The sequence below is a fragment of the Pogona vitticeps genome, chromosome 3, assembly GCF_051106095.1.
Source record: "Pogona vitticeps strain Pit_001003342236 chromosome 3, PviZW2.1, whole genome shotgun sequence".
NCBI lineage: Eukaryota > Metazoa > Chordata > Lepidosauria > Squamata > Agamidae > Pogona > Pogona vitticeps.
The window spans coordinates 22834232-22862029 of NC_135785.1; the positions used below are offsets into that span (position 1 = coordinate 22834232).

The 27798-nt window shown below is 41.0% G+C and overlaps 1 protein-coding gene across 8 annotated transcripts; it reads right to left on the reverse strand.

Moving 5' to 3' along the window:
- Positions 1-539: 539 nt before the first annotated feature.
- B3GALNT1 (beta-1,3-N-acetylgalactosaminyltransferase 1 (Globoside blood group)) lies at positions 540-26484 on the reverse strand. Of its 8 annotated transcripts, XM_020791786.3 has the most exons (6): positions 22453-26484; positions 17838-17882; positions 9073-9271; positions 7260-7331; positions 3713-4781; positions 540-843 (listed from the first exon to the last, which is right to left on the reverse strand). In XM_020791786.3, exon 5 carries the CDS (start codon positions 4720-4722, stop codon positions 3760-3762), a length of 963 nt encoding a protein of 320 aa, XP_020647445.1. In that variant the 5' UTR covers positions 4723-4781; positions 7260-7331; positions 9073-9271; positions 17838-17882; positions 22453-26484; the 3' UTR covers positions 540-843; positions 3713-3759. The 8 variants fall into 8 exon arrangements, with proteins under 8 accessions (XP_020647445.1, XP_078245158.1, XP_078245157.1 ...); XM_078389032.1 differs by having other exon boundaries at positions 540-4781; positions 9073-9268; XM_078389031.1 differs by having other exon boundaries at positions 540-4781.
- Between the last annotated feature and the right edge of the window lie 1314 nt (positions 26485-27798).

Here is a 27798-nt window from a genome sequence, read left to right on the forward strand (position 1 = left end):
TTTATAACTGAAGGTAAGTATACACTATATTCTAGTACCAAACGTAAATCTTCAAGGATCTCTGTTAGTTTTAATAATGTTTCAATGGATCATGGAGTCAACACAAATCTCATTGGTACACACATTGCTCTCAAATATTTCTGCTCCAATACTTATTCCTTTAAAATCAACTGGATTCTGCTGGATTCTTCAACTGGATTCTGAAGATGAAAATGCTTTTGTTCCATTGTGAATTTTATATGAGATTAAGGACAGTCTTCTGTGATTCCTCTGTATAGCAGCAATAGTTTTAATGTCATATTCTCACTTACCCTTGTGGTTAATTGCAGTTATATTACTTTAATCCACTGCATTTGTTCTTGCTCTAAATTTTCTCCTACCACATTCTCCTTGCACCAGCAAAATCACTATTTCTAAATTTCTTGTCACTCTCATTTCTGTCAATATAACCCAAAAAGTGATTTTTTTTCAATTAATGAAAACTCAGCTCCCAAGTTATTTCTAACAAGATATTGAAAAATCACTATAAGAGTAATGGGTTTCGTGTAGTATAAGTTTTAATGAGTATACTGCACAGGAAAAAATGAACTATGCATCCATCAAAGCTCATTGTGGTAATATATTTGTTAATCTTAAAAGACAGTCTGTCATCTTTCAAGTGTGTATTAACCTTGTATGGTGTTGTGGAATATTTTTCAAAAAGCCAAAAATAACAAAGACATTTGTGACACATTGAAGAAGATGGTGAGGTGTTGTCTGGAAGGAAACATTTGTAGACTGTAGCTCCTTTGTTCAAATAAACCTTGTTCAGCTTCAAGGTGGTGCAAGATTCTGTCATTTCTGCTGTAATAGACAAACAAGGCTACCTCAACAAAAATGTTCATTACTCTGTGGTAATTCTTTTCTGCTGAAGATGACCATTTATTTATTTAACATACTGAAAGTGGACAATTAACAAAGGCACCCAAAGCACCATATGGCAATAAAAGCAAAATACAGTCATATGTATATATAAACACCTTTAAAATAACTGTACAGCAAACAAATCCCCTCTTTTAAGTCCTTGCAAACAGCAGACTAAAAAGTAATAAATAATTTTTTTTTAAAAAAAAGACATCAGGAGCATTAAAAATATAAAGCAACAGTTAAAAGGTCACAACATAACCAGTTAGGATATACAAACAATTAATTAATACTTGTTATATTTCCACCTTACTGGTAGGTTTGCAGCTTAGAAATCCTCCCCCCCCCCACTTGTGAATCTTCAGGTGTTATCAATGACCACAACAGCTTTTTGCCAACTTCAAATTTTGCACAAGCTGGGACATGTCCCAGAAAGGTCAGGCCCATCCAGGTATAGGCAACTGTGGCCCATCAGTTTTGTGTTTTTTTTTCTTGCCTGCAACTGTCATTAATCACAGCAAGTAAATGATAACAGCATAGCTAGCTGTGAGGAATGGTGGGAATTGCAACATAGAAATATTTACATAGTCACAGCTCCTCACCTGGTCTCTATGACTGGACCTGATTCATTTAACACCGGAGATGTCCTTCAATGCAACATGTAAATTCCAAGTGTACCAGAATATAGCTAGCAGTTTCCCGAGACTAACAGGCTATCAAATTCACCTCTTGCCATGGGTTCAATTCAAAACCCTGTGTAGCGTTCTCCTTTTATTTGATCTAAAGGTTCTTGTTGTATTATATAATGGTTTATGAATATTCATGTTGCTGAGAGGCGGAGTCAATAGAGATGCTATAAGAGGTGGGGTCAGAGAGTCACAGGGAGGAGATTGAGTCAGTGAGAGAAATGTAAGAGTCAGGCAGGAAAGAAAAGCCAGACAGAGTAATGGAGTGTGTGGCTTGGGAAATTTAGATGTGATTAGCTACTGAATATGTGTATGAATCTCTGTAATCAATAAACCAAAGTTTTATTTAAAAGAACTTGAAGTGTGGACCTGAATCTTTCTGAAGTAATGGCGATTTAAAGATCACCTGGTGGCAGCAAGTGTAAAAGAAGAGAGTGTTTGCCTTCGTGTGCTCAGAGGCTTGAAGGTCAAGCAAAGGGGCACGAGGGTGGACGCCACACCCTGGTTTTGAAACCTCTAAACCACTAGTTTGCAACATTGGGTCCCTAGTTCTTGAACTAAAACTCCCAGAAGCCTTCACCACTAGATGTGCTAGTCAGGATTTCTGGGAGTTTTAATCTCAGAATATTAGGGGACCCAAAGTTGGGAACCCACTGTTCTAAACAATACGTGGCCGCAGCATCTTGTGGACTGATTCCCCTCACAGATACCTGCCAAGAAACTTGGATCTACAGTTTAGGACCTTCCCTCCATGCACTCTTAACTGTGCAGCTGGTGAATTACTTTGGCAGTAAGAAAAAGAACACTAACTAGCTGTTGGTGGAAGAATCGAAAACCAAGTTGAGGGAGAGGATAAAATGGAACGGAATACCTTGGAAGACAGCAAGATAGGCTGGCTAACACTCTAAAAGCACTGCATACTGCAGTATCTAGTTGTACTTACTAAGAATATTCCAATTGCACCAAAATCCGGTATAGGATTCTGCTTCCAGATGCATATAGTTTATGTGCCACTCTATTTAAAAAAGGGCAGACCTTCATAATGAAAATTGGCCACAATGAATGTCTGTTATGTGCATATTCATTGTGGCTCAAATACTGATAAGAGCGCTGTGGCCCCTGCTTATTTTGCCCTCACAAAGGCTCACGTCATTTTATCTTCCTGCTGCCACCCCTTGTGGTGTTCACTCAGTGCCCCTGTTTAATCTCCCTTAAACATAGGTTCACCTTCTGCAAAAGCAAAGCAAAGCAAAGCGTGCTGCTTATATGTTCGCCTATAGCGCTTCAAGCACTCTCTGGGTGGTTTACAAGTTAATTATGCAGGCTACACATTGCCCCCCCCCTCACAAACTGGATACTCATTTTACCGACCTCGGAAGGATAGAAGGCTGAGTCAACCTTGAGCCGGCTACCTGGGATTGAACCCCAGGTCGTGAGCAGTTTTGACTGCAGTACAGCGGTTTGACCACTGCACCACGAGGCTCTTCTGGATGCGTTTCCACTTTACACGCTGCCACCAGGTATTATTCACCCAACACCAATTATGTATTTCAGAGACGTGTGCTGCCAAGTATAACAGGTTTATCAAACTTTTGAGTTTGAGAATCAGAGGTTTAAATTACAGAGGTTCTTTTATTGTCAGGTAGATCACAATGGATAAATCACAGATGTTCAGTATAGTTCATTAAATAGGATTTGATGGTACTTTTATTCAGAACAACAATATACTTTTACTAATTATCAATTCTCTATTACTTATAACTCTTTCTCTATTCTCTTTATCATTCCAACTGTTCAATCTATGTATTAACCTTCTCAATTCCCTCTCCTAACTCTCCCTCTCCAAATCACTATCTTCTGCCTCCCTCCACCTCCTGTCATTTTTCACTCCACTGTCCCTTTTGACCCCACCCCTCCTGTCCTATCATTGGCTCCTCCCTTTGGAGCTTTTATGATGGACAGACAGGAGTGACGTCATGTGCTGGCATTTCGCCACAAGCGCATTAGCTGCCTTTTTTCAAAACAATTTCTTAACTTCAAAAATGTCCACATAGACCATTATGGAATAAATTATAGGGGCTGTAAGAATGGCAGGCAGCCCAGGCCTTGGACGTTCCACTTACCCCTGATCTAAAGGAAAGGTGTCAGTCTTCAAGCAAGTCAAAGAGAGTCAGTGGCAAGGAAGTGAAGTGCTCTCCCTTGTTACTGTCTGCCAGAAAATAATAATTTCTTGTGGAGATATCGCATGTGCTGCAATCAAGTGCTTGTATTTACAGATGTCAAATCTAATTCTGTACAGAAAGAAGAGTTCTACATCATCTGGAACAAACAACTTCACACCAAGTATTCCTAAACAAATCCCAACATAGACATCTTCAAATTTAAAAGGTTTCACATGACTCATCATCTTATAAACCCTACGAGCCAGTCTGACATCAAGAACATAACCAAGTCCACTCCAGTATGGAGGATACACCTTAAATGGATATTCATCATAAGAAATATAGCTTTTCCAATAAAATCCTCTATATGGGTAGTTTTCTATCAAAGGATAGCCAGTCATAAAATTTTCTGAAGCATTTGTATTTAGAAGAAACTTCACTAAGTTGCCTGTGTTGATGAACACATCGTCATCTGTCTTCATAACATACTGAGCACTGGAACAAAATTCAGTAACCCATCTGAATGCCATGATAGTTTTTAAGGTGAGATTCCTGTAAGTGTCAAGAAAGTCTTGTTGTATGATGTCTCCATAAAGAATACTTTCATCTTCTACTGATAAAGCTCTAGCATCCTCCTTCTCTGTTCCTTTGCCCAATAAAAACAGTGTCAGAACTTGCTTTCCCCACCAGGATCTCTGAGAGCCCCATGTTATCCTAATGGCTTGTCTTGCCTTCACATTTGAAGGCCTTGAAGAAACCAAGATAACCAGAAATGGATTGTCTTTACATTTTAATCGCTCACGCAATGTGAATAGAAAAGTCTGTTTGTAGACAGGTTCATGTTTATAGAAATACAACCAGTCTATGTGTTCCATGACAGTGTGAGAAGGAAAAGCCACATACCATGCCATTAATATAACAGAAACAACAGTCAAACCATAAACAAATGATTTCAAGTATTTCATAGCCATAACAGTCTTCAGATTTTTCCCAAGGAGAAAAGGATGTTCTCAGTGATGCTTTCAGAGGTCTATTGGGATAGAGAGAACAAGGTTTGGCAATCAACTCTTCACTGGGAAAAAAACCATGAAACAGCAAACTAGTACGTAGAGGAAGCAAGCTTTAAAACAGACCTTCCAAATGTTGTTGGAGTCTGCTGGGCACATGTGGCCTTTTGGATGCCATTGGACTGCAACTCCCACCACTAGGCCATGACTGTAGTAGATGGGGATTGAAGCTCAACAGCTTGCAGAAGGCCAGAAGCTGTCCCAACCCCTGTATTAGAGTTGGCCATCTGATCTGGAAACTGAGCTTGCTGCAATTTTGCAATCCAACATCTGGAGGGCCCCACCTTCCCCAATGCTGCTTTATAATGTTACATGCCTTGTTATTAAAAGAATGGTGCAATCAGAACAGCTGCTTTCTATTCACAGGTTATTACAAAATAATAACATGCAAGAGTTGCAGCTGATCTTGCGCCAGTCCATATTGCAGGCTTATACACATCATGAAACCTGGGCCCACATGTGCCACATGCACAGAACAAGATATATGTGCATAGTATCAATACACAAAATTGGGGGGGGCATTCTAATAGCATACTAATAAGATCAGCTGGCTGGGCCTTTCTACTGATGACCACTATGCATGCAAACAGATCATAATTTATCATTACCCCATTCCTCACCCCATCTATGATTTAGTTCCCCTTCACCTATTTTTAGCTTCCTTGTGAAACATCAAGAGGAGAGGGTGTTACAATCCCAAAAGCTGCTTATTCAAGAGTTATCCTCACTGAATTCAGTGAAACTTCTTCAAATGTACGGGTGTATAGACGAGATACACAAACTTTTGGAGTCTCTAGCACCTTTCAGTCACTGTTAGGAGCCTGGAGCTGCACATAAACACACCTCAGGGTGCAGGAGAGTTGAGATTTAAACCTTCCCTCCTTGCTTGCTGAGATCTAGGGATAAGTGGAAGGATGTGAGTGTGTACAAAGCTAAATGCCTGTTTCAATCCACACCATCCAAGGCTAACTAGTCAGCTAGTCTATGGAAGCAAAAGTGGGTGGAAATCTCATGATGAGTTGTAACTATTAGAAGGCACTATTATCATTTCATGTACAGCACCAGGTAGGTGGCTGCCTAACTCACTGAGTTGGGCAGCTGACTACAGAGCTAGGTTTGACTCCCAACGGTGCCTTCCAGAAGAAAAGTCAATATGTGCTATCTTGGGCAAACTGCATAGTCTCTGAGCACCCCAGGACATTTTATGGATAAACAAATGATTTTTTTGCAAATTCTATACTGTGTTATATTTTTAATGCTGAAAAAAATTAAACAGCAGTGCTTGTAGTTCAGTTCCTCATGAACAAGCACACTGTCTATTCGGCAATCATATGCCCACCTGTTATCCACTTTTTTTCCTGGCAAAGGAAAATCAACCCTGCAGCAGCAGGAAAGATGTCAAAGATAGTCAAACACTATGTGGTGAGCACTCTGGTTCCCTAGGAGAGTATCTAATGCTATTTTTGTTCATTTCCACAAAGGGAGAAGGGCCTAGTGGCTGGAGGAAAGAAGAAAATGATTCTTTCTCTTCCTGCACATCTTCCTTGAGAGTCCCAATACCACCGGTGGTCAATTATCAAAACCCAGATTCTCCTGGTCCAACCACTATATCACAGTCTCTTTACAGAAACAACTATCAGTGCTATAACTGAACAGTACAGAATCTGTATTCTGTGAACTCCATTCTTCTCTTCTAATAGTCTGGACAAAGGTGAGGGATCAAAGAACTAGTAGTTGATCAAATTCAATTTTCTAGAATTTAGGAAAGCTACCTTAAAAATCTGGCCACAGTGACTAGGGCATTTCAGCAGTTACAATGCAGAAAAAGTAACTTTTCCAAACCTAGGAGGACTACAAACCCCCAGCATAGTAGGTGAAGCCAGCTGCTGGCATTCCAATCATTCTCATCCTTTTTTTCTATTAATATCAAGATTAACTTAATATGTGCTATGATATTGCATTCTGTGCATCACTCCCCCCAACCAATGACATTATTAATGTGGCAAGGATGTAGATGTATTTAGCATCATGATACAACATGTTTCAATCCAGATTACCACCACCACCCCCAATATGATGCCTGCAGATGTTTGATCTAAAGATTCATTTTGCTTCTAAGTATTGACCACGCTTAACTGGGGCTGATAGACACTAAACAAAAACATATGGAGTCTATCAAATTGGGGAGATTGATCAAGCCATTATGACAGCTGTGGCCCACCAAATGTTTTGGCCTGTAACTCCCAATAGTCCTAGTCAACATGGCCAAAGATGAAGATTATGGGAGCTGTAGTTCAAAACAACTGGAAAGCCACAGTTGCCCACTCCATCACTGTCCATTAAAAGAAAAAAGGGGGATCAGCAACACTGTGGTTCTAACAACATCTAGTTCTGTACCAAGAGCCCGAACAAATTTGAAGAATCACTAGTTCAAAACTCACCTCCACCATGAATTCACTAGCTGGCCTTAGGCAAGACACTCTCATCTAGCTCACTCTTCTTCCTTCCAGGATCTGCAATATAAGAATAACAATAATGGCCAACTTTACAGAGGCCTGAATACAAGATGTCCAATTGCATCAGACCCACGGTATCAATAGAATACAGGTAACAATTCAGCAATTGACTTAATGTCTCTTCTCCAGTTGAGACTAATTTGATCAATTCCATGAAAAGGGAATGCTGGACTCTAGACATCTTCTTTTGGGGAAAAAAACTACTGCAAAATGAGCACAATCTTAAAGTTGTAATTAGTCCCAGTCCCTATTTGGTGTTAAAGACAGTTGCAGCTCTAGGTCTGGTGAGATCTAAAATTAAATGACACTGTAATAAATAAGACAGCATTAAACTTACAATGTGGTATAAATTAGGGAGAAGGCAACATGCAGTTTATACCACTTTAGTGTAACTATGTGTCTCAGAACATTTCAGAGCTCCCTTGCTACTCTTCAAAGAGCAGGAGCAACCTCTGGGAACAAATCTTGCTCCATCAGAAAAAGCAAGTACACAACCAACAGAAATTCAACACCAAATTTCTACAGAAGGAATTTGCTGCCCTCTGCTGAAATTATAATAAAAAGCTGCCTCAATTCAAAAATCAGTGAGTTGTTTTTAAAACACGTTATTTTAAAAGGTTCTTTAGTGAACTGCTCACTTATTATAATTATCAGTAGATCATTATCATTATGATCCAGCATATAAAGTGACCCAAGTAAACACAAAAGGAATGAATTCACAACCCAGCTTCATCAGTCTCCTCTCCCATTTTGCAAGTCAGGATTTCTTGTGCTGTAGCTCCTCTGTACATATGAGATTGCAACGTGCCTGCAGTTCAACAATTCAATTATGATAAATTTAATACATCATAGATTTGAAGCAGACTTTACAATTATTGCAGGTAAGGGAAGAACAACCACTCAGTTTTGAGTCCCAAAAGTATCATAAATCTATTTGTTGCTTCATCTGAGAAGTTTCAAATAATAGGAATCCTGGATATATTAACTGTCCAGTTATTCCCAGTTACTCCAAAATGCTCTATTCTGGAAAGCCACCAAAGATAATGCTAGAGGCTACTTAAAGGGTTTTTTTTAAATGCACTGATGGATTTATCTGGCTTGATTAAACTGTTAGTCCCAACTATAGCAGCTCAATAGAATCAGTAGGACTTACTTAAATGATAACATAACTAAACCCATTAATTAAATAAGTTTACTCTAACTGGATTTTCCAACAATGTGCCATATATTTTTTTAAAAAAAGATCAGACAAAAGGAAAAGGCAGCTATGATACAGAAACGGCACAGTTATTATAAGAAGGATGAAAGGATAGTGGAATCTGGGCGCCTACTGGACAAGGTAAAGGCAAAGGTTCCCCTTGACATTTAGTCCAGTCGTGTCTGACTCTAGGGCGCGGTGCTCATCCTCGTCTCCAAGCCATAGAGCCAGTGTTTGTCATAGACAGTTTCTGTGGTCACGTGGCCAGCGTGACTAGACACAGAACACTGTTACCTTCCCACCAAGGTGGTACCTATTTATTCACATTTACATGCTTTCTAACTGCTAGATTGGCAGGAGCTGGGACAAGCGACGGGAGCTCACTCTGTTGCATGGATTCAATCTTATGACTGCTGGTCTTCTGACCTTGCAGCACAGAGGCTTCTGTGGTTTAACCCGCAGCGCCACCACGTCCCACAAAACTAGTGGGTAAAAGGGTACAATAGCCCAACAATAACAGAAGCCAGAAAATATATTTACCAGCTTTATTAGACCCATCAGGTAACTTCCGTCATCATGAAGCTCTTCCAATCAACAATGGCATTCTCACCAAGTATCTCGAAATGTCAGTCAGTCAAAACTTAGCTTTTTGACAGGCAGAAGGTACTTAATTTCTTTAGGAAAGGAGCAAGAGTTTCACTGATGCCAGTAATATTGATGTACCTAATGATGTTCTCTGCTGAAAATAAAAGAAATGTACAATCAGTAATAGCAAGAACATCATAGAATAATTTCAGTTAACTTCACATTCAGTGACAAAAAGGAAAATCTACTGATGTAAAACCAGAATTTATGGCTATCTGATGTCAACTCACTGGAAAAGTCAACAATACTGGAAAAATATGAAGATATCAAAAAAGATGAGAAATAAACCTGGAAAAGATTGATTCAACAAAGGAAGCCTTCAACTTTTATTTGCAAGACCTGATCAGCATTGTTTATGACAAGATCTTTTGGAAATCCCTAATTCGAAGGGTTATCATAGGTGGGAAGCCATCTGATAACCCATAACAACAAGGTCAATTCAAGCCCCACAAAGACAGCTAAGGCTATCTGGGAGCAAAGGTTAATCACTTAGAATGTCATAAATTGGTACTTCTTACCCTCCATGTAGCCAGTTTGCCTTGGTCTTTCAGGTCCAAACTGATGGAGTTATCTGTGGGGCCAGCAAAGATGGCTCCACTTGTTCTGCTACTGTACAAATCTGAAGCCTCTATTCTTCCAGTTACATGCTGTCAAGTTGCAACAATCCTATGTGGAGCATGCTCAGCTCCAATAAGGCTGTGACTTCCTTTACTAAGCCAATCAATACTATGTTTGGATGTCCTATTTTCCTGACTTCAGCTTTCTATTATTGTCTTTTCCCGCCATTCTTGTATGATGGGCCCAGGTTAATCACGAAACCAATAGCCTCAGGTTAATCACGAAGTATCTGAGCCTTACTAGAAGAACCTCTTATGAGTTGGGTAAGTGGGCTTAGGCAAGTAAGTCTGGAAATAACTATTCAAGGCTGGTGGGGGGAAGAAAGAGTTCTTGTAGTTTGTAGGGGTAATCCTGATGGAATTGAGGACAGACCTCTGTTATAGAAAACGAATGGGACATTTTAACCTGAAGAGGCAATGGAATGAGAGTAGTCCAGAAAATGAAGCTTGAACATGAAACATAAGAGGCCTAAACAGTAAAGGGCAGCCTTTATCAAGAATACAGTACTTATGTCAATTATCTATTGCAAAAACAAAAAACAAAAACACTTCAAAAGAGTCTTGGTACACCTGGGTTTCAGCCTAACTCTTCAGGTGCCTGTTAAATTCATAAAGCAGAGATAATTTATGATTGGTATCCAGCTCCTTCCAAAGTACAGGCTATGAAACCAGAGGCAACTCCATTGTTACAGCTATACAGAAGTCAAGCCAATGGTACATGAGCCCATTCTCTGTCTTGCTGAAGATGACATAACTTGGCCCTGAGAGATTTAGAAACAGGAGGTTTACGCCAACAGTTTAAAATAGCTCACTACCACTGCCTTGACATAATAACTTGCTTCTCCTCTACAATGAATAATTTCAGCACATCTACTAAGGTCAAGTACAAATGTGAAAAATCAAAGACTCTAAAGCATACTTCAGTTTTTCTCCTCTGCAGTGAACACTAAAAAATAACATTCAGGATGGTGGTTGAAAGAAAAGGTGGGAGGAGGCAGTTCGATCCAAATGAGGATGGAGAAAGGTTGGGCTTTTAGTTCAGAGGTACAGCACTTGCTTGTCCCCCCTTTAGTCCTCACCATCACCAATCAAGAGTGAAAGCAGAAGGGTCATGAAACATCTCTTGGTGTGATGGAGAGTTGTGGCTAGTCAAGAGTAGACAATATCCATCAGAGTTTAGCAGTTAGTTTTTGTTGTTGTTATTTATAGACCTTGCAGAACGTTTGTTGTTAGGTGTCATGAGGCACAACTATCTTAGGACCTGGTCACACAAAGGAAATATTTTCTACTTCTTCCAATACTTTCCACACCTCTGTTATACTGAATCGTAGTCATGTGGTTTATATCCCAGGACGAAAGTCCCAAGAACTTTTAGCAGTACCAGTTTAGTTCCTCCTATGAGAATTGTTATGGCTGGCTACACAATGGTACCCGGTTTATTTGTTCTCTTGCCTCAAGGGACACTTTAGCCCCATGATTTATAGGTACATATATATTTTAAAAATAATATTTATCAATACATTGATATATCAGAAACAAGGTTCGCTCTAATGTACGTGACTGTGCAAGAATGCTTGACTCCCCCATACAGCTTTCCTCCTTCCCTCTGCACCCACAGCGATTATTTCCAGCCCCTTTCAATAGGGTTGCAATGGAACCTCATGTTGGGGGTGGGTTGGACTTGCACATGAAAGGGATGTAAATTAGAATGAATATTGATTGGGAAAGGGGTTCCGTTTAGGAAAGTGTCCTCTGTTGCACTGGCTGCTCCTGCAGAAATGCATTGCGTACAATAGACTTGGGATATCCACACAGCAATACTGCGCCGCTGCCCCCCCTGACACTGGCTTATCATTTCAGTGTATCTTCCCACAGAATTTTAAAAAATTACTCTGCAGTAATGTAATGGCACAGACATATCTTTACATACCTGGTGACATACCTTTAGCAACACATTGATGTATCCAGCATGCAATTATTTTAAAAAAAATGTTTGTGCAGCCACCTTCCCGGCTTCTATTATGAAAAGTAGTAGGGCAAGGCATGTACACAGGCCATCCCAGTAAGGAATGCACTGGTACAACAAAGATATAAAATAACACACCCCTCCAGGCGATGGGGAAATGTTCCGCAGTTATACCGCTGGCTGGGAAAATCTTTCTCTCTTGTCACTGTGTCATGTGACCGGGGGGGGGGAAAGCAACAGACTAACTGGGGGGTAACTAGAGAGCATTCCCCTCATGTGACCAGGACCCTAATTTCATCATTTCTGCTTCTAGAGACAGGCTTGATTTGCTCCAAGACCTTCTTATTTCTCTTTCTGGTCCCCTGTGGTAATGATGACTGAAACAAGATATTGAAAATCTTTAACTATTTCAATTTCTTCATTGGGTGCTAGGTTTTTTTTTCCTAAATATATATTTTTTTCCATTCTACCCAAATGTGTTCATTTGTTACAGAAGACCTAACCGGCTTTAGGCAAGGTAGAACTATAAAGGATACAATAAGGAAGACACTAAATACAATACAAATCAGAAGCACTTCTAAGCAACAAATAGCAGTAACCATGGTAAAGGCACTCAAGGCCTTTGATGGTATGGCATGGCCCTGTTTTAATTGGAATACAGTAGGATCATGGTGTCTTGGGGGATCAGTTCGAATCCCCCGGCAGATACCGGAAAACAGAGATATTGAACACTAGAAGGGGGTGCTGTTAAGTACTGAGCCTTTCCCAGAAAAAATTGAGCTAGGAAGCTGTAACTGCCACACTATTTTACATATTCCCCCAGGAAGTCAATGCACTTGCAACATCTGTCCTGTAGCTTCTTAAGTTCCTGCAAATAAAAATCCGACTGCTGGTGTAACCACTCATTTGCAGCATTAGTTGCCTCCAGAACACTCCCAAATCGTTGTCCCTTCAGGTGTTTTTTGAGCTTGGGGAACAGATAATAGTCAGAAGGAGCCAGGTTGGGAAAACAGGGTGGACGGGACATCACTTGAAAGCCTAAGGACGTCAGTTTTGCCATTGTTTCACCTGCAGGTGTGACAAGGCGTTGTCATGCAACAGGACAACACCTTTGGAAAGCTTTCCTCAATGTTTTTCCTTGATGTTTTGCCTCAACTTCGTCAATAAAGCACAGTAATATTTTGCATTGATGGTTGACCCCTGTTGGAGGTAGTCCACCAGCAAAACTCCCTTCTTATCCCAAAAAACTGTTGCCATTTGCTTCTGCACCAACCTGTGCACTCGGAACTTCTTTGGCCTGGGGGAACCACTGTGCCTCGATTCCTTAGACTGTTCCTTTGTCTCAGGATCATAACAGTAGATCCATGTCTCATCACCAGTTACCAGTTTGCCCAGGAAATCTGACTCATTTCTTGCAAAATGTTCCAAAAGAGCCAATAACCATACGTTTCCTCTTTTGTTCGGTTGTCAAAAGTTTGGGGATCCACTTTGCTGCCAGCTTTCTCATTTCCAAGTCGTTGTGGATAATGGCATCAATTCTTTCACATGATATTCTCAGATATATAGCAATACTTGTGGCTGATATTCGGCAGTCCTCCATGATCATGTCATGGATGGCTTTCACATTTGCAGGCACAGAGACAGAAACAGGCCTTCCACTGGGTTTCTCACTTTCAACACCGAAATGGCCAGTTTTAAAAATGACAACCCAACGTTTAACTGTTGCATATGAAGGGCCACTGTCACCCATAGTTTGTGATGTTTCATCATGGATCTGCTTTGCACCTTTCCCTTGGAAAAACAGGAACCTGATTATGGTCCTATGCTCTTACACACTGAACTTTTATGGAGGTGCTGCCATGTTCACTTTGGACCTGAACATGAAAAATAAGTTAAAATCATAGGTAGTTGATTTTTGCACCATCGAATGCAGACAAATTGGCCAATACATCCTGCAATTTATAGCTTCCTAGCTCAATTTTTTCTGGGAAAGGCTCAGTACTTATCAGCACTCCCTCACATTCACTGCATGGTCTCCCACTCCCTCTAGTGGCCACTCCTGTTGAATACATCTTGGAAATGCTTATACAGTACAGTGGGGTCTCGACTTACAAACGACCCGACTTGCGAACAATTCGAGTTACGAACCTGCCCTATAGGGAAAGTAAGGACTCGACATGCAAACTTCCCTCGAGTTATGAACAGGGAAAAAAGTCCCTCCTCCCTCCCCTTAGAGGCTTCTGGAGGGGGGAAAAGGGTCAGAAACTGTTAAATAAAGTCACTTACCAGGCCTTGGTAGCCCCCAAACCACAGGAAAAAGAGCAGGAAAGAGCTAAAAGCCGACACCCAGAAAGAGCCTGGCAGCTATTTTGTGGTTTTCCCCCGCTCCTCTCCCCGCCTAACAGCTGATTGGCTGGCTCTGAGCAGGCTTCGGGAGGCTTGCTCAGCACCTAAAAAGCCTGCCTGAGTGCCTTTGTGCTGAAAAAATCAGCACAACATGCTTTAAAACATTATTTAAAATTGGCTTCGTTTTTTTAAAAAAAGAGTTCTAAAGTGCTGCCTTTAGTGTTCCCTGCCTTCCCTGAACCTAAGGGGAAAAAAGAAAGAAAATATCCCCCTCTAATGGCAGAAGGCAGAATAGCAGCTTCCCATTAGTTTCTATGGACAGAAAAGAGCAGATACGGATTAAATGGTTTTCAATGCATTCCTATGGGAAATGCAGATTCGACTTAAGAACTTTTCGACTTGAGAACCACCTTCCAATACGGATTAAGTTCTTAAGTCGAGACCCCACTGTACAGTAAATACAGTAAGACTCCCCATATCCTGTGGGGCGGGATCAGTTCCAAGCCCCTCCCCGAATGTTGAAAAATGCAAACAATATTTTAATAACAATTGATACACATAGATGGTTTCTGGCTTCTTCTAGGATCTTTGCGGCTCCTCTATGTGTCTTGAATGCTACAATTCAATTGGAGGCAGGGTTTATTTCAATCAAAGCATGTGCTTTGGCCCACATGTTTAATTACTGGTTGAAATTTATTTTTGCTCCAACAGGTTTGGCAGCCTTGATATTAGCAGACATCTTCCAGTCAACTTGGAAGAGGAATCTATCTACTGAGGCCAGGCTTCTCCCCAAGTGTCCCCTTAGTGGTGGGCCACGCTAATGCCAAGACAGCCATCAAAAAGAGGATCTGGGATGTTGAGCTCCAAGAACATTTAGCAGTGCTGGACAAACTTGGTATATTTAGGAATAGTACATTTAGAATGCCTGATTATCTATTCAAAATAACAATTCCCAAATTTAGGAAAGCTTTTACATCAGTTAGGTTCAATGTACTGTACTTCCATCTAGACCACTGGTTCTTAACCTTGGGTTACTCAGGAGTTTTGGACTGCAACTCCCAGAAGCCTTCACCACCAGCTGTCCTAATTGGGGTTTCTGGGAGTTGCAGTTCAAAAGCATCCGAGTAAGAAAGGTTAAGAACCACTGATCGCTAATCGTGTGTGCCCTTGCAATGAGGAGATTGAAAGTGTTGATCATGTCCTCTTAAAGTGCTCCTTCTATCAAGATATTCAGAGAGATCTCCTCCAGCTCATACTGCAACAATTTTAAGGGAGGTCCAAAAAATTTCATGTTTTACTCTTACTCTCAGACAAGAAATCTGATACGACTAAAGCAGTGCTGAAGTTCTGTGTGGCAGCAATGAAGTGTCACTGCTCCCTCCTTGCACGAAATTAAAGCAACGGCAGATGTTTAGTAATGGTATGTATTGACCACCTTATACTTCCATGTTTCCCCAAAAATAAGACCTAACCTGAAAATAAGACCTAGTAAGATTTTTCAGGATGCTCGTAATATAAGCCCTACCCCAAAAATAAGCCCCAGTGAAGTGAAAACCCACCCTCTACCATTGTGTAGCAACCAGAAGAGGACATGACTATATTTGAATAAGTGTAGCTTCTTGTACATGGAAAAATTAAAACATCCCCTGAAAATAAGCCTACTCTGTTTTTTGGAGCAAATATTAATATAAGACCCTGTCATATTTTCAGGGAAACATGGTTTATATTCCACACTATTTAGGATTATGAGACTGGAGGCGGTAAAAAGTTTACTGAATTGATTTACCAATCATCTCAGTCTTGTGAAACCATGGAGTTTCTATAAGATTTAGTCATATTGCAATAGATTGTATATTTTTAATATTTTTATTTTTATGTTCTACTAATATTTGAATACCTCTGCTGGTCAGTGACCGTAATAAAGATTAATCAATCAATGGCTCTCCCTAGTGGTCAGTTCTGGTAACTTCATCTTTAGAAATACATATGTTTCTATGATTTAAAAAAAGTTTTTTAATATTTTCAGACTATGGATAAGTGAATCAGCGGGTACTGATTCTGTGGATAAGGGGTCCTATTGTATATATTTCTGAAGTTTTTTAATTAGTATTTTCAAGCAGTGGATAAATGAATCAGCAGATACTGATCCCATGGATAGAGGGATCTTAATGTATTAGAAAAAATGGGATTTGGGCATCACTTTACTACTACAGGCTGTATAAAAACCCATAAATGACAGTGAACACAAATGATGTACTCTTCACCAGCGAAAATGTTGAGGAGCACATGATAAGGCTGTCCACTTTTACCATTTTACTATTATTTGCACTACTAATCAAACCATTGGCAAGAATTCTTAAACAAACCACTGATATGAAGGAAGTTTAAATTAAAGGGGGGAAACGTGTTATATATTTGCTGATATTACACTACGAATAACAAGCCCACAACAAGCAATTATCTACTCCACAAGAGCACATACAGGAAGAACAGGCAACGGATTCATAAAATATAGATAGGTCACTATGCAAGACAGATGACAGAACACAGCCCACCATGACCATCAATGAAATCTGAAGAACATGCCGGATGTGGCCCGCAAGCCGCACTTTGGAGACCCCTGTGTTAGAGGAACTGTGGGCAAAGAGGTAGACCAATACAAACATGGCTAGAATGCCCCAAAGTTAATGAATTTTGAGAAAAGATGGTAACAATAAAGGAAAGAATATCAGGGAGGGAATCAACTTTTGTGCTGAGTTGTTATTACTGCAAATCTGTACATTGGCTGGATGTAATCCGGCTGGATTATTGTAATGCGCTCTACATGGGGCTGCCTTTGGCAAATGTTCAGAAACTTTAGCAAATCTAAAACACTGCAGTCAGATTGTTAACTGGGACTGCTTACAAGGATCATATAACAACCCCCAAAGCAGCTCCATTTGGTGCAGATCTGATTCCAAGAGCAATTCAAAGTATTGGTTTTAATCTAGAAAGCCCTAAACAGCTTTATTCCAAGCTATCTTAAAGACTATATTTCTCTTCATGAGCATGCCTGGGTGTTAAGATCATCAGAGGAGGCCCTTCACTCAGTCCCACCACCCTCACAACAGACAGCCTTCTCTGTTGCTGCTTCCAAACTCTGATATTCCTTCCGACCAGAGGCCAGGCTGGCCCCATCTTTGCTGTCCTTCCTCAAGCAGGTGAAGACCTTTCTTCTAAGGTGTGTTTCTCCTTAATGGGTGGCTAAGGGAGGTTTTAAAACTGGATTGTTTTATATTTTTCTTGAATCTGTTCTAGTAATATTTTAAGATATTTTAATATAATTTTATTCAATTATTTTTACCATATTTCAATAATTTACTGTTTTTAGTAATATTGTGTTTTTAATTACGTAAGTTGCCTCGAGTCCTTTTTAGGAGAAAGGTGGAGTAAAAATATTTTAAATAAATAAATAATTATGACAATGAAAAATTAATTCAGAGAAATTATTGCCATCTGTGAGGATAGCAGCATGCAAAAATACATTGGCTACAGACATGCACCAAAGAATTTCAGAAGAAAATCAGTCTCTACTTTATAGATAACAGCAAGACTCTTCCTTGTGTAGATCATGAAAAACTAATGATAAGTCTCAAAAAAACTTATGCTGCAACATTTGATGGTCCTGATGCATAATGTATCCAGGTGTCACACAAGGCTTCCTATCTGTTCAGTCTAGATGTAGAACATACCATACAAAAGGCTGGAATAGATTCAGATGAAGGAGAAGTGAAAATCTGTGGGAGAAACAACAACAATCAATAATTTAAAAAATGTGGATGACACCACATGACTGGCAAAGAGCAGCAATAATTTGAAATGATTACAGTGGGGTCTCGACTTACGAATGACCCTACTTGCGAACAATTCAACTTACGAACCCGCCCTATAGGGGAAATAAGGACTCAACATACGAACTTCCCTCGAGTTATGAACAGGAAAAAAGTGCCCCCTCCCTCCCCTTAGAGGCTTCTGGAGGGGGAAAAAGGGTCAGAAACCTAAAAATAAATAAAAGAAAGTCACTTACCAGGCCTTGGTAGCCCCCAAACAGCAGGAAAAAGAGCAGGAAACAGCTAAATGCCCACACCAGAAGGGAGCCTGGCAGCCATTTTGTGCTTTCCCCCCCTGCACCCTCCCCTCCCCGCCTATCAGCTGATCGGCTGGCTCTGAAGAGGCTTGGGGAGGCTTGCTCAGCACCTTAAAAGCCTGCCTGTGTGTCTTTGTGCTGAAAAAATCAGCACAACACGCTTTAAAACATGATTTAAAATTGGCTTCGTTGAAAAAAAAGATTTCTAAAGTGCTTTGCAAACTGTTCCCTGCCTTCCTCCTTGTTTCCTGAACCTAAGGGAAAAAATATGCCCCTCTAGTGGCAGAAGGCGGAATAGCAGCTTCCCATTAGTTTCTATGGACAGAAAAGAGCAGATACAGATTAACTGGTTTTCAATGCATTCCTATGGGAAATGCAGATTCGACCTACGAACCTTTCAACCTAAGAACCACCTTCCAGTACGGACTAAGTTCGTAAATCGAGACCCCACTGTACTGGGGAAGATTAAGGGGGGAAATGCAAGAAGATTGCCACTGAACATTAAGAAGGCAAAAAATCACTATAGAACATTGGGCATTGAAGAAATAAAGATAATTAAAGATTTTCTATATCTTGATTCATCAAAATGGAGAACTGCAGCCAAAAAAAGGGAGGAGGCTAAGACTGGTAAGACCAGCAATAAAGCAGAAAGAAAAGATCCTCAATTGTGTGGGCATTTCAACAAGAAACACAAAACAAAGCAAACGTGCAAGAAAGACTAATTTCTATATTTTAATAGACGCTTTCATGGAACATACCCACTTCATTAGACATATAAATTAGAATACAGACGACATGGCAATACATGAACGGATAGAAGTGTATGATTGCATTTCAAACATAGTAATGATTTATGATCCCTGTTTGCTATTCAGTTCTGAAGCCTGGTTTTGTAAACAGCAACAACCCTAACCACAACATGTGGTTGAAAATGAGGTCTTTTGTCTCCCCCAGTGGGCAAGAGGTGTACCAGACATGTTAGAGATTATCTAATGCTGCAATTAATTTGAAGATTTATTTAAATTACAGCAGGTAAGCAAGAAGATCCACAAATGATGACTATATATATATATATATATATATATATATATATATATATATATATATATATAATCAATTTATAACACAATACAAGGATGAAATGAAAAGGGCAGGACAACCTGTATTAAAGTATCTGATGAAATTACAGTTATGCAAAATGAACCACAGTTAGCCCTTTATAAAACACTATATTTGCTCCTTAACCTACCACCATTGTAAAAACTGAAGCTATCTCAGAATCAAAATAAAGTAAGGCCCAAAGGTCCCAGAGCAGTCAAAATCTGCAAAAGTAAAAAAAAATTACATGAAAAAAGTGAACTGAGAAGCTGCTCCACTGATGCCCCTAATTTTACTGCATTCTGGTTGGCTTCCTTACCTTCACCCCCAAATTCAGTTCTGTGTTGGTAGATGGCAAAAGCTAAGTGAAAAAGTGCATTGTGCCACCTTTTTAAATTCCAGAAAGTAAATCGTCCATTCCTTTGCCCTGCGGTACACATTGTGACCGTAGCATCTCATCAGAGTACACTCTCGACCTGGAGCCACTGAAACTATCTAACCTTGTAATGTAGAGAATGGCAGACTTTATCTTTGAGCCTTGTTCTGAAAAGGTAAGTCTGATTATTTGGGAAGAAAAATAACAGCAGATAACATAATAATTTCACTTGGTAATGAATTGAGAAACATTGATGATATTTAATTAGCTGTGTGCATGTACTACTGCAGACTAAAATCAAGATAATCCATACTATCATATTTGTCAATACTTTGTACATATGTGAAAGCTGGCCAGTAAAGAAAGCTGACAGGAAAATAATCTATTCAGTCAAAACCTGAAGTTAGAGGAAAGCTGAATGGATACCATAGACTGCCAGAAAGACAAATAAGTGGCTGAGATGAAATCATATGGAAAGCCAGGCTAGATTCAGATGAAGGAGGAGTGAAAATTAATGGGAGGGGGAATCAATAATTTAAGATATGCAGATGACATCATCTTACTGGCAGCAGGCAGCAATGACTTGATTTAGGCATCCTTCAGTCTCGAGAGACTATGGTAACGTGCTCTGTATGGAAGACTTGGAACAGCGTCTAGTGTGGCTGAGAAGGCCAATTTGAGAGTGACAATCCCTTCCATGCTGACGACAAAAGTGAAAAAAGAAAATGCCAAAGCAGGACTGCAGTTGAATGTTAAGATGACAAGCATCATGACTACAGAAGAACAACTTTAATGCTAATGAAAATTTTTAAATTGTTAGAAATTGTGTATAGCTTAGTTTAATCACCAATCCAAAGGGAGACTGCAGGCAAGAAATCAGATAAAGACAAGACTAGGAAGGGCAGCAATGAAGGAACTGGAGAAGGTCATCAGGTATAAAGATGTGTTATTGGATACCAAGACCAAGATCATCCACACTCATATTTCCAGTCACCACGTATGGGTGTGAAAGCTGGACAATTAAGAAAGCTGACAGAAAGAAATTTGATTTTTTTGAGATGTGGTGCTAGAGGAGAATTTTGCGAATACCCTAGGCTGCCAGAAAGACAAACTGGTCTTAGATCTTAGAAGCAAACATTTGAACTGAGGCTGCCCTACCTTGGGCACAACATGAGATGGCAGGATTATCTTGAAAAGAAAATAATAGTGGAAAAGTAGAAGGCAGGAGGAAAAGAGGAAAACCAAATATGAGATGGACGAACTCAAGAAACCATAGGCTTGAGTTTGCAACAGCTGAGCAGAGAGGACAGTTGAGGACAGGTCCTTTTGGAGATTGCTCACTCACAGGATTGCTGTAAATTGGAGATGATATGAGGGCACATAACAAGAACAGCAGATTAAACCAAACATTAACTCTCTCTAGAATTTTCCCTAGAAATGACGGCTGGTTTACTGTGAACAAACTATGAGGTGACAAAACTCACTGAAAAAGCCAATAATGTTTGGGAAAGCTGGAGGCAATAGGTAAAGGAGACAGAACTGGTGACTGACAAAACAGAAGAAACCACAGCCTTTAGTTGGCAAGAGCTGAGCAGAAATGTTAAGGATAGGACCTTTTGGAGATCACTGATCCATAGGGTGATGGTAACTTGGAAGGGACTTGACTTCATGAAACAAGGTCCCAAGATCTGACCCTCACTGCACTGAATGAGGCATATTCTCAACTAAATGCACGCTGCAACAAAAGCTTAACAATCGTCTCTACTGTGCATCAGCTTTTGGGTGGGATACTGGCCAGACAGCGAAGTCAGGTTCAATTTTTAACTAGGGAAGGCCATGAGAAAGGCCACTGCTTTTAAAGGTACCAGTGTTCCTAAAACCATTTTAAAGAGTACCTATATTTCTTCCTATACGTTGTGATGGGAACCTATGGGTTGCTGGGAACTGGGGCTCAAAGACACCTGGAGGTTTCCCAGCCCAGTGCTGTATGAATTGCCCTTTCAAAACAAAGCCGTCGACCCTTGTTTGAACAGTAATGCAAATTAGCAGTGCTGGTTCTCAACCTCTTCGTGTATTTTTTTGAGGCAAGCAGCTTGGTCCTTTTTAGTATCTGTATGCTCACTGTTGTCAGCTTTAATATTGTATTTTAATGATGTAAGCCGCCTTGGATCCTTTTAAGGAGAAAGACGGGATAAAATTATTTTAAATTAAATAAATAAATAAGAAAGCATGCAAAGCTCGAAACTTACATGAGAAGAGGTGTTAATCACAGACCCCAAACCCAGTACGGGAGAACAAGGATCGCCGGGGAAAACAACGGCCTTCCTCACACCACACCACCTACAACTCTCTGCCTCTGAGGCCTTGACTTTTCTAAGCCTACTGCTCTGAAGAACCCAGGGCGGTTTACAGTACAGTATTCCCTTTCCTTCGCTACGCAGGACAGATGGTCGGAAGCGAACTTTTTGCAAATAAAAGCCCAAAAAGGGGTGGTGGGGGGAAGGAGAGTGTTGGAAAACCCTTATTTTCATTGGCATCGTTCCTCAACTCAGCGCTGTTCCCGCCGCAACGAGCGCCGCTGGCTGGGGATGATGGGACTCGAAGTCCAACATGGCCGGAACGGCGCCGCGCTGAAGCTTGCCAGGATGTAACGAGGCGGGGAAAGAAGCGCTGCCTTTTATTCCTTTTAAACCAGATTTTCAAAAAACGAAAAACCGAACCCACCAAAACCCAGCGCGTCACCTACCTCAAGTTTTCCGCTTTCACGTAGAGAGCTAGGACTTTCCCATTGCCTATGGTCAGCGGAATTCCTGTTTGGCCTCTTTTCCGACGTTGTTTTTGTTGTTTAGTCTTTAAGTCGTGTCAACTAATCAACAAGATTTTGGCCATACATGGGCTTAATAACACTCTGTTGTTGTTTAGTTGTGTCCGAGTCTACGTGACCCCCATGGACCAGAGCACGCCAGGCCCTCATATGTCTTCCACTGCCTCCCGGATTTGCCTTTCCGGCCTTGGCATCAGTTAATTTCCTTTTTTTTCTGAGTCAAAACCGAACTAGAGGCGGGGGTTGGGGGGAAGAAACATCACTGAGGCGGAGATAGTAGCAGACGTCAGAAAGAGCCAGGGCAGTTTTCGTCCGCAGACAGCATTGCCAGTTGGGTCGTGCTCAGAAGGGCGCTTCCTCTCTCTCTCTCTCTCTCTCTCTCTCTCTCTCTCTCTCTCTCTCTCTCTCTCTCTCTCTCTCTCTCTCTCTTTTGCCATTTCGATGCTGTTGTTAACGGGAGTATTCGGCAGCGGATGGGCTCCCTACCCCACCCGAGCGAGAAAAATACGAAAGCGGATTCACGTTCCCATGGGCGGGATTTTTTTAAAAATATATATATATTGGACGAATCGCCCTGCAAGCGCTCCGAAAAAGAAACAAGATTAACGGGGCCGAAATCGGTTCCTGGCTTTACTTTAATGTATTTAAATATTATAATTTCTCTCTTACAAGGAGAACAAAAGCGGTGGTTTTAAAACCGGCGTGAAGCAAATTTCTCGGTGGCCATTTTAGTCTCCATGGCTGCAGAGAAGGGGGGGTGTCACCTCAAACATTAACTCGTGTGTGCCAAGCTTTTGCGGAAAACAGCATCAGGGATTCCGTTATCTGATGTCAACCAGAAGACTTGTGTATGTAGGTAATGAGAATTTTCTCCCGGAGATAAATATATCCCCATAATGAGTGAAAGGCTCCTTTTAGGCAAACTACCAAGATGATCGTCTTTCTTGACCCAATAGCACACAAGATAGCAGGAGCGCGCTTCTGGCGGATTGTAGCTGAGGGTGATCTGGACCCATGGAAAAGCTAGTGTGGGCACAGAGGGTGTGTAAGTATTTTGAGTGTTGGACCAGGACTTGGGCGATCCATGTTCTAGCTCACCTGAATCATTAACGCTGGATCACCTTGAGACAGACTCTTGAGTTACTGTACATCACAGGGTTGTAAAGAGGAAATAGAAGATGCATGTATATTGGATTGTGCTTATTTACAGGAAAGGCAGCAAATAATTACCCATATCTGCAGTTGTTAAAGGGCGATTTGGAAAGACACTCCCTTCTCAAAAGTCCTCCATATCTTTCTTGCCATGTCACAGTTGTCTGCTTACTTGTCTTCTTGTCACTCTCATAACACCCTGCACAAGCCAATCAATGGTAAAAGAAGGTGCTGTATTAATCTCCTTATTCATTTTCTTCTAGAGGAATGAAGGATGGGCAGAGAGAGCAAGAAAGCTGAGCTTTGGGCTTTGCAGTGGGGCTGCTTCCAAAGTATTGGGGACATCAGATGCTTGACAATCCAATTGTAGTTCTACCCCTTCAACCATTCAGTTCACTGCTCCAGGTTCCATATTCAACAGAGATCAAAATGAACCGTCTGAATAAGGGATTTCAGGAGCTATGCCCCTGCACTCCAGCATTAGTTTGGGGCTGCCCTCTCCTATTGCATCTCCGTGGCTGGGAACATCTTTTTGAAATATATTATCAGGCTTTCTGGCAAGTTAGAGGGCACGTTTCACTTTCAATGTGGCAAGTCTTACACTGCAATTGCAAGGCTGTCCCTAGGATGAAGACAATATTTTATATGATTAAGATCGGTCCAGGGATAAGCCAGAATTGTAGTTGCCAATACTCTACCCACTTAGTCTAAGCCAAGCAAGAACAGGAGAAAGCTGGGTTTAGGGTGGAGCACTCGATTTCATAAGAATATACAGATTTCAGAGTAGCAGCCTACCTGGATGATATTCTATAACCGAGTACAAGCAGATTTTCAGGCAATTCAACAGTTCCCATGACCATGTCTCCAAAGAAGACTGCTGCCTGTCTGTTAGCCCTGGATGACTTATAACCCCAGGAAGTAGATCACAGTGGCTGGTGTCAATAGGATATTTGTAAGAAATAGGGGTTGCAGCAGGGGTCACCTCAGGGGGGAGGGACTCAAGGGTACACAGTACAGTACTGGCAACTTTGAACGTGTTTATTTATTTTTGCTTACTTCCATTGATGCCAGGGGTAATGTATGTGTGACGCATAACTCTTGCTTGTTTTCCCCAAACAAGGGCTCACGCTGTGTCTTCCCACCAGCAGATAACGATTGGGACGTTCCCCCTTTTTCCCACTGCCACCAGTGGATTTCCTTTATCCACAACGAATAAAGAACTTTATTCAGACACTCGGCAGATTGCTGCCAACAGAACTGATTTACTGAAAGGTGTTAACTTTAATCAGAATCACAGATGTTATTTATTCAAAGCATATAATCAAATCATTCAAATATCATATATCTTGCCACCTTCACCACCTGCTCTATTTATTTTGACAGCTTATCTTTATTATTTCTTCTCCTATCTCCTTGACTATCTCTCTCCACTTCTTTCTGCTTCTCTCTCTGCCTATTCTATTTCTCCCTGCCACCTTCTTATAGTCTACTGACTCCGCCCCTCCACTCCTCTCATAGGCTCATGCAAATGAGAACTAGACTGTGAGTGACAGGAGTGACGTGGGGCAGCTGTCACAGTATGCAAATGAGTTATGCCTCGCTTAGCGATCGCTCCGTTAAGTGACGAAATCGCTTAGCGACGGAGTTTAAGCGATTGCAAAAGTGATCGCTTAGCAATGGTCCCTATGAGGAAAATTCACTTTGCGATGATCGCGGGGAAGCGATCATCGCAAAGCCCCCATTTTCGGCCAGCGGATCGGCGGCTTCAAAATGGCTGCCGGGTAAACAAAATGGCCACCCGCTATGTGTCCTTGCTTTAGAGGCACCGAAATGGCCGCCCCTATGGAGGATTTTTGCTTAAGGTTAGTTTTGAATCCCATAGGAATGCATTAATGGCGTTTTAATGCATTTCTATGGGCTTTTTAATTCTGTTTAGCGATGAAATCACTTAGCAACGTTTTTTCCTGCACGGATTAACGTCGCTAAGCGAGGCACCACTGTACTAGCAACCCTTTTTCTATGAAATGACCCCTGGGTTGCAGTATATAGAAAAAAATTGTAAGACTTTATAAATAATTATATTCCATAGCACTGTTGTATTTATCTTTAAAATTTTAAATATAAATTTTCAGTTGCATTTTTTCCCAATAAACTTAGTCTATAAAACTGCCTCTCTCAGGTCAGTTCTGCGACCCTCTGAGTTCAGTTTTGCACCCCTCTCAGGTCTGTGCTCTAGGCAGTTGCCTAATTCACCTAGTGGTAGCTCTGACCCTGTCTCCAGGCCATATGTAGAAATAAGGAACTGGTGAATCACAGGTCAAAATAAGCTTGTGCTACCTGAAATGATGTCCCTACACTACGGTATTTGCATAGAAAACAATATTCTGCCACACATCAATAAGTAACAGCCAGAACTTGGAAATGTAACTTAAGTTCTGGTGCCAAAACAGTGTTATGTCACTCAGGTTTGCCAAAATGAAAGATACTTTCCAACCCTATGATTTTTTTTTACTTTAAGGTTTCTGTATACTGTATAGAAGTATTAATGCAAGTGCTCTTAGGAAAAGACCGTTAAAACTTTGTTAAGGTCCTTTGTCACGTCTTGAGAAAAAATATGTGACGGTCAGCAACATTCAGCATATATTTCAACTGGAGGTCAAATGCCCTAAAGAGGAATACATCAACAGGAAATCTGCTGAAAAGTGGCTTTTATAAACTGTGGCGATGGCTTTTATAAACTGAGAGGTGGTATAGCCTGATGAAGACCTGGGCAAAGTGCGGCCTGCGGGCCACATATGGCCCGCGAGCTGCTCCTGTCCGGCCCGCCCAACGCTGCTCCTGTCTTGCCTTCCCATCGCTGCTGAGTGAGTCAGAGCTCCGGCTCTGGTCACCCGCACGGCAGTAAGCAAAACTCGCGAGATCCGACGCTGGGATCTCGTGAGTTTTGACTGTTACTCTTGAGCCGTAGGCTGCGGAGCCTGCACCTCAAGAGGCCAGAAGTGATTCTTGCGCAGGCAACATGATGATGCGTCACATTGCCTGTGCGGGATAGAACACAGTCGGAGAGGAAGCCCGCAGGGAAACGGATGACAGATGAGTTAGCTCAGTGTTGGGCTTTTTTCGCCTGCAGTGAATGAATTACAAAGCTCACATAGGTAACTCCCTAAAAAGTAGTTCATTCACTGCAGGGCCTGACCCAATGGGTTTCATTTTATTTTTAAGTAAAGTTGGTTTGGTCCCTGAACACAGTTCAGATTTTTCATGTGGCCCCCTATAGAAATTAATTGCCCACCCCTAGCCTAGTGGGTAGACGTTGCCAGCAGGGCTGGGGGATCAAAATCCTGCTGTCTCCCAGAAAAGATACCAACCATGATAATCTGGAATTTATATAGCTCATGGGGTTTCATGCCCTCCCATCTGTGTAGCTTTAGGCAAGTTGTATGGCTCCTGATCCCCACAAGGAGGTACTGACTACCTCTGAGTAACTTATAACTGAGAGGGTTGCTGTAGATTAGAACTGAAACTGATACCTTGTTTCCCTGAAAATAAGCCCTAGTATGATTTTTCAGGATGCTCGTAATATAAGCCCTACCCCCAAAATAAGCCCCAGTTAAGTGAAACTCCACCCTCTACCATTGCGCAGCAACCAGAAGAAGACGACCTGACTATCTGAATCAATGTAGATTGTTGTATATGAAAAAAACAAAGCATCCCTGAAAATAATCCCTAATGCAAAAATTAATATAAGACCCTGTCTTATTTTCAAGGAAACACGGTAGTACAGTTATTATTAATTATAAACCAGGCCCTCATAAACTAGAAGTACAGTGGACCCTTGACTTACAGACGGCTTGACTTACAGACTTTTTGAGTTACAGACTTCTCTGGCCGCAAAATTTAGGTTTGACTTGCAGACTGAGATTTGACTTACAGACCAGAAAAAAACCAAAATGGAACAAAAATGGCCTGTTACGGGATTAATCGGTTTTCAATGCACTGTAGGTCAATGGAGACTTGATTTACAGACTTTTTGACTTGAGAACCGCCTTCCAATACGGATTAAGTTCTCAAGACAAGACCCCACTGTAATATCTTGACCTTGGATAAGTAGCTAAT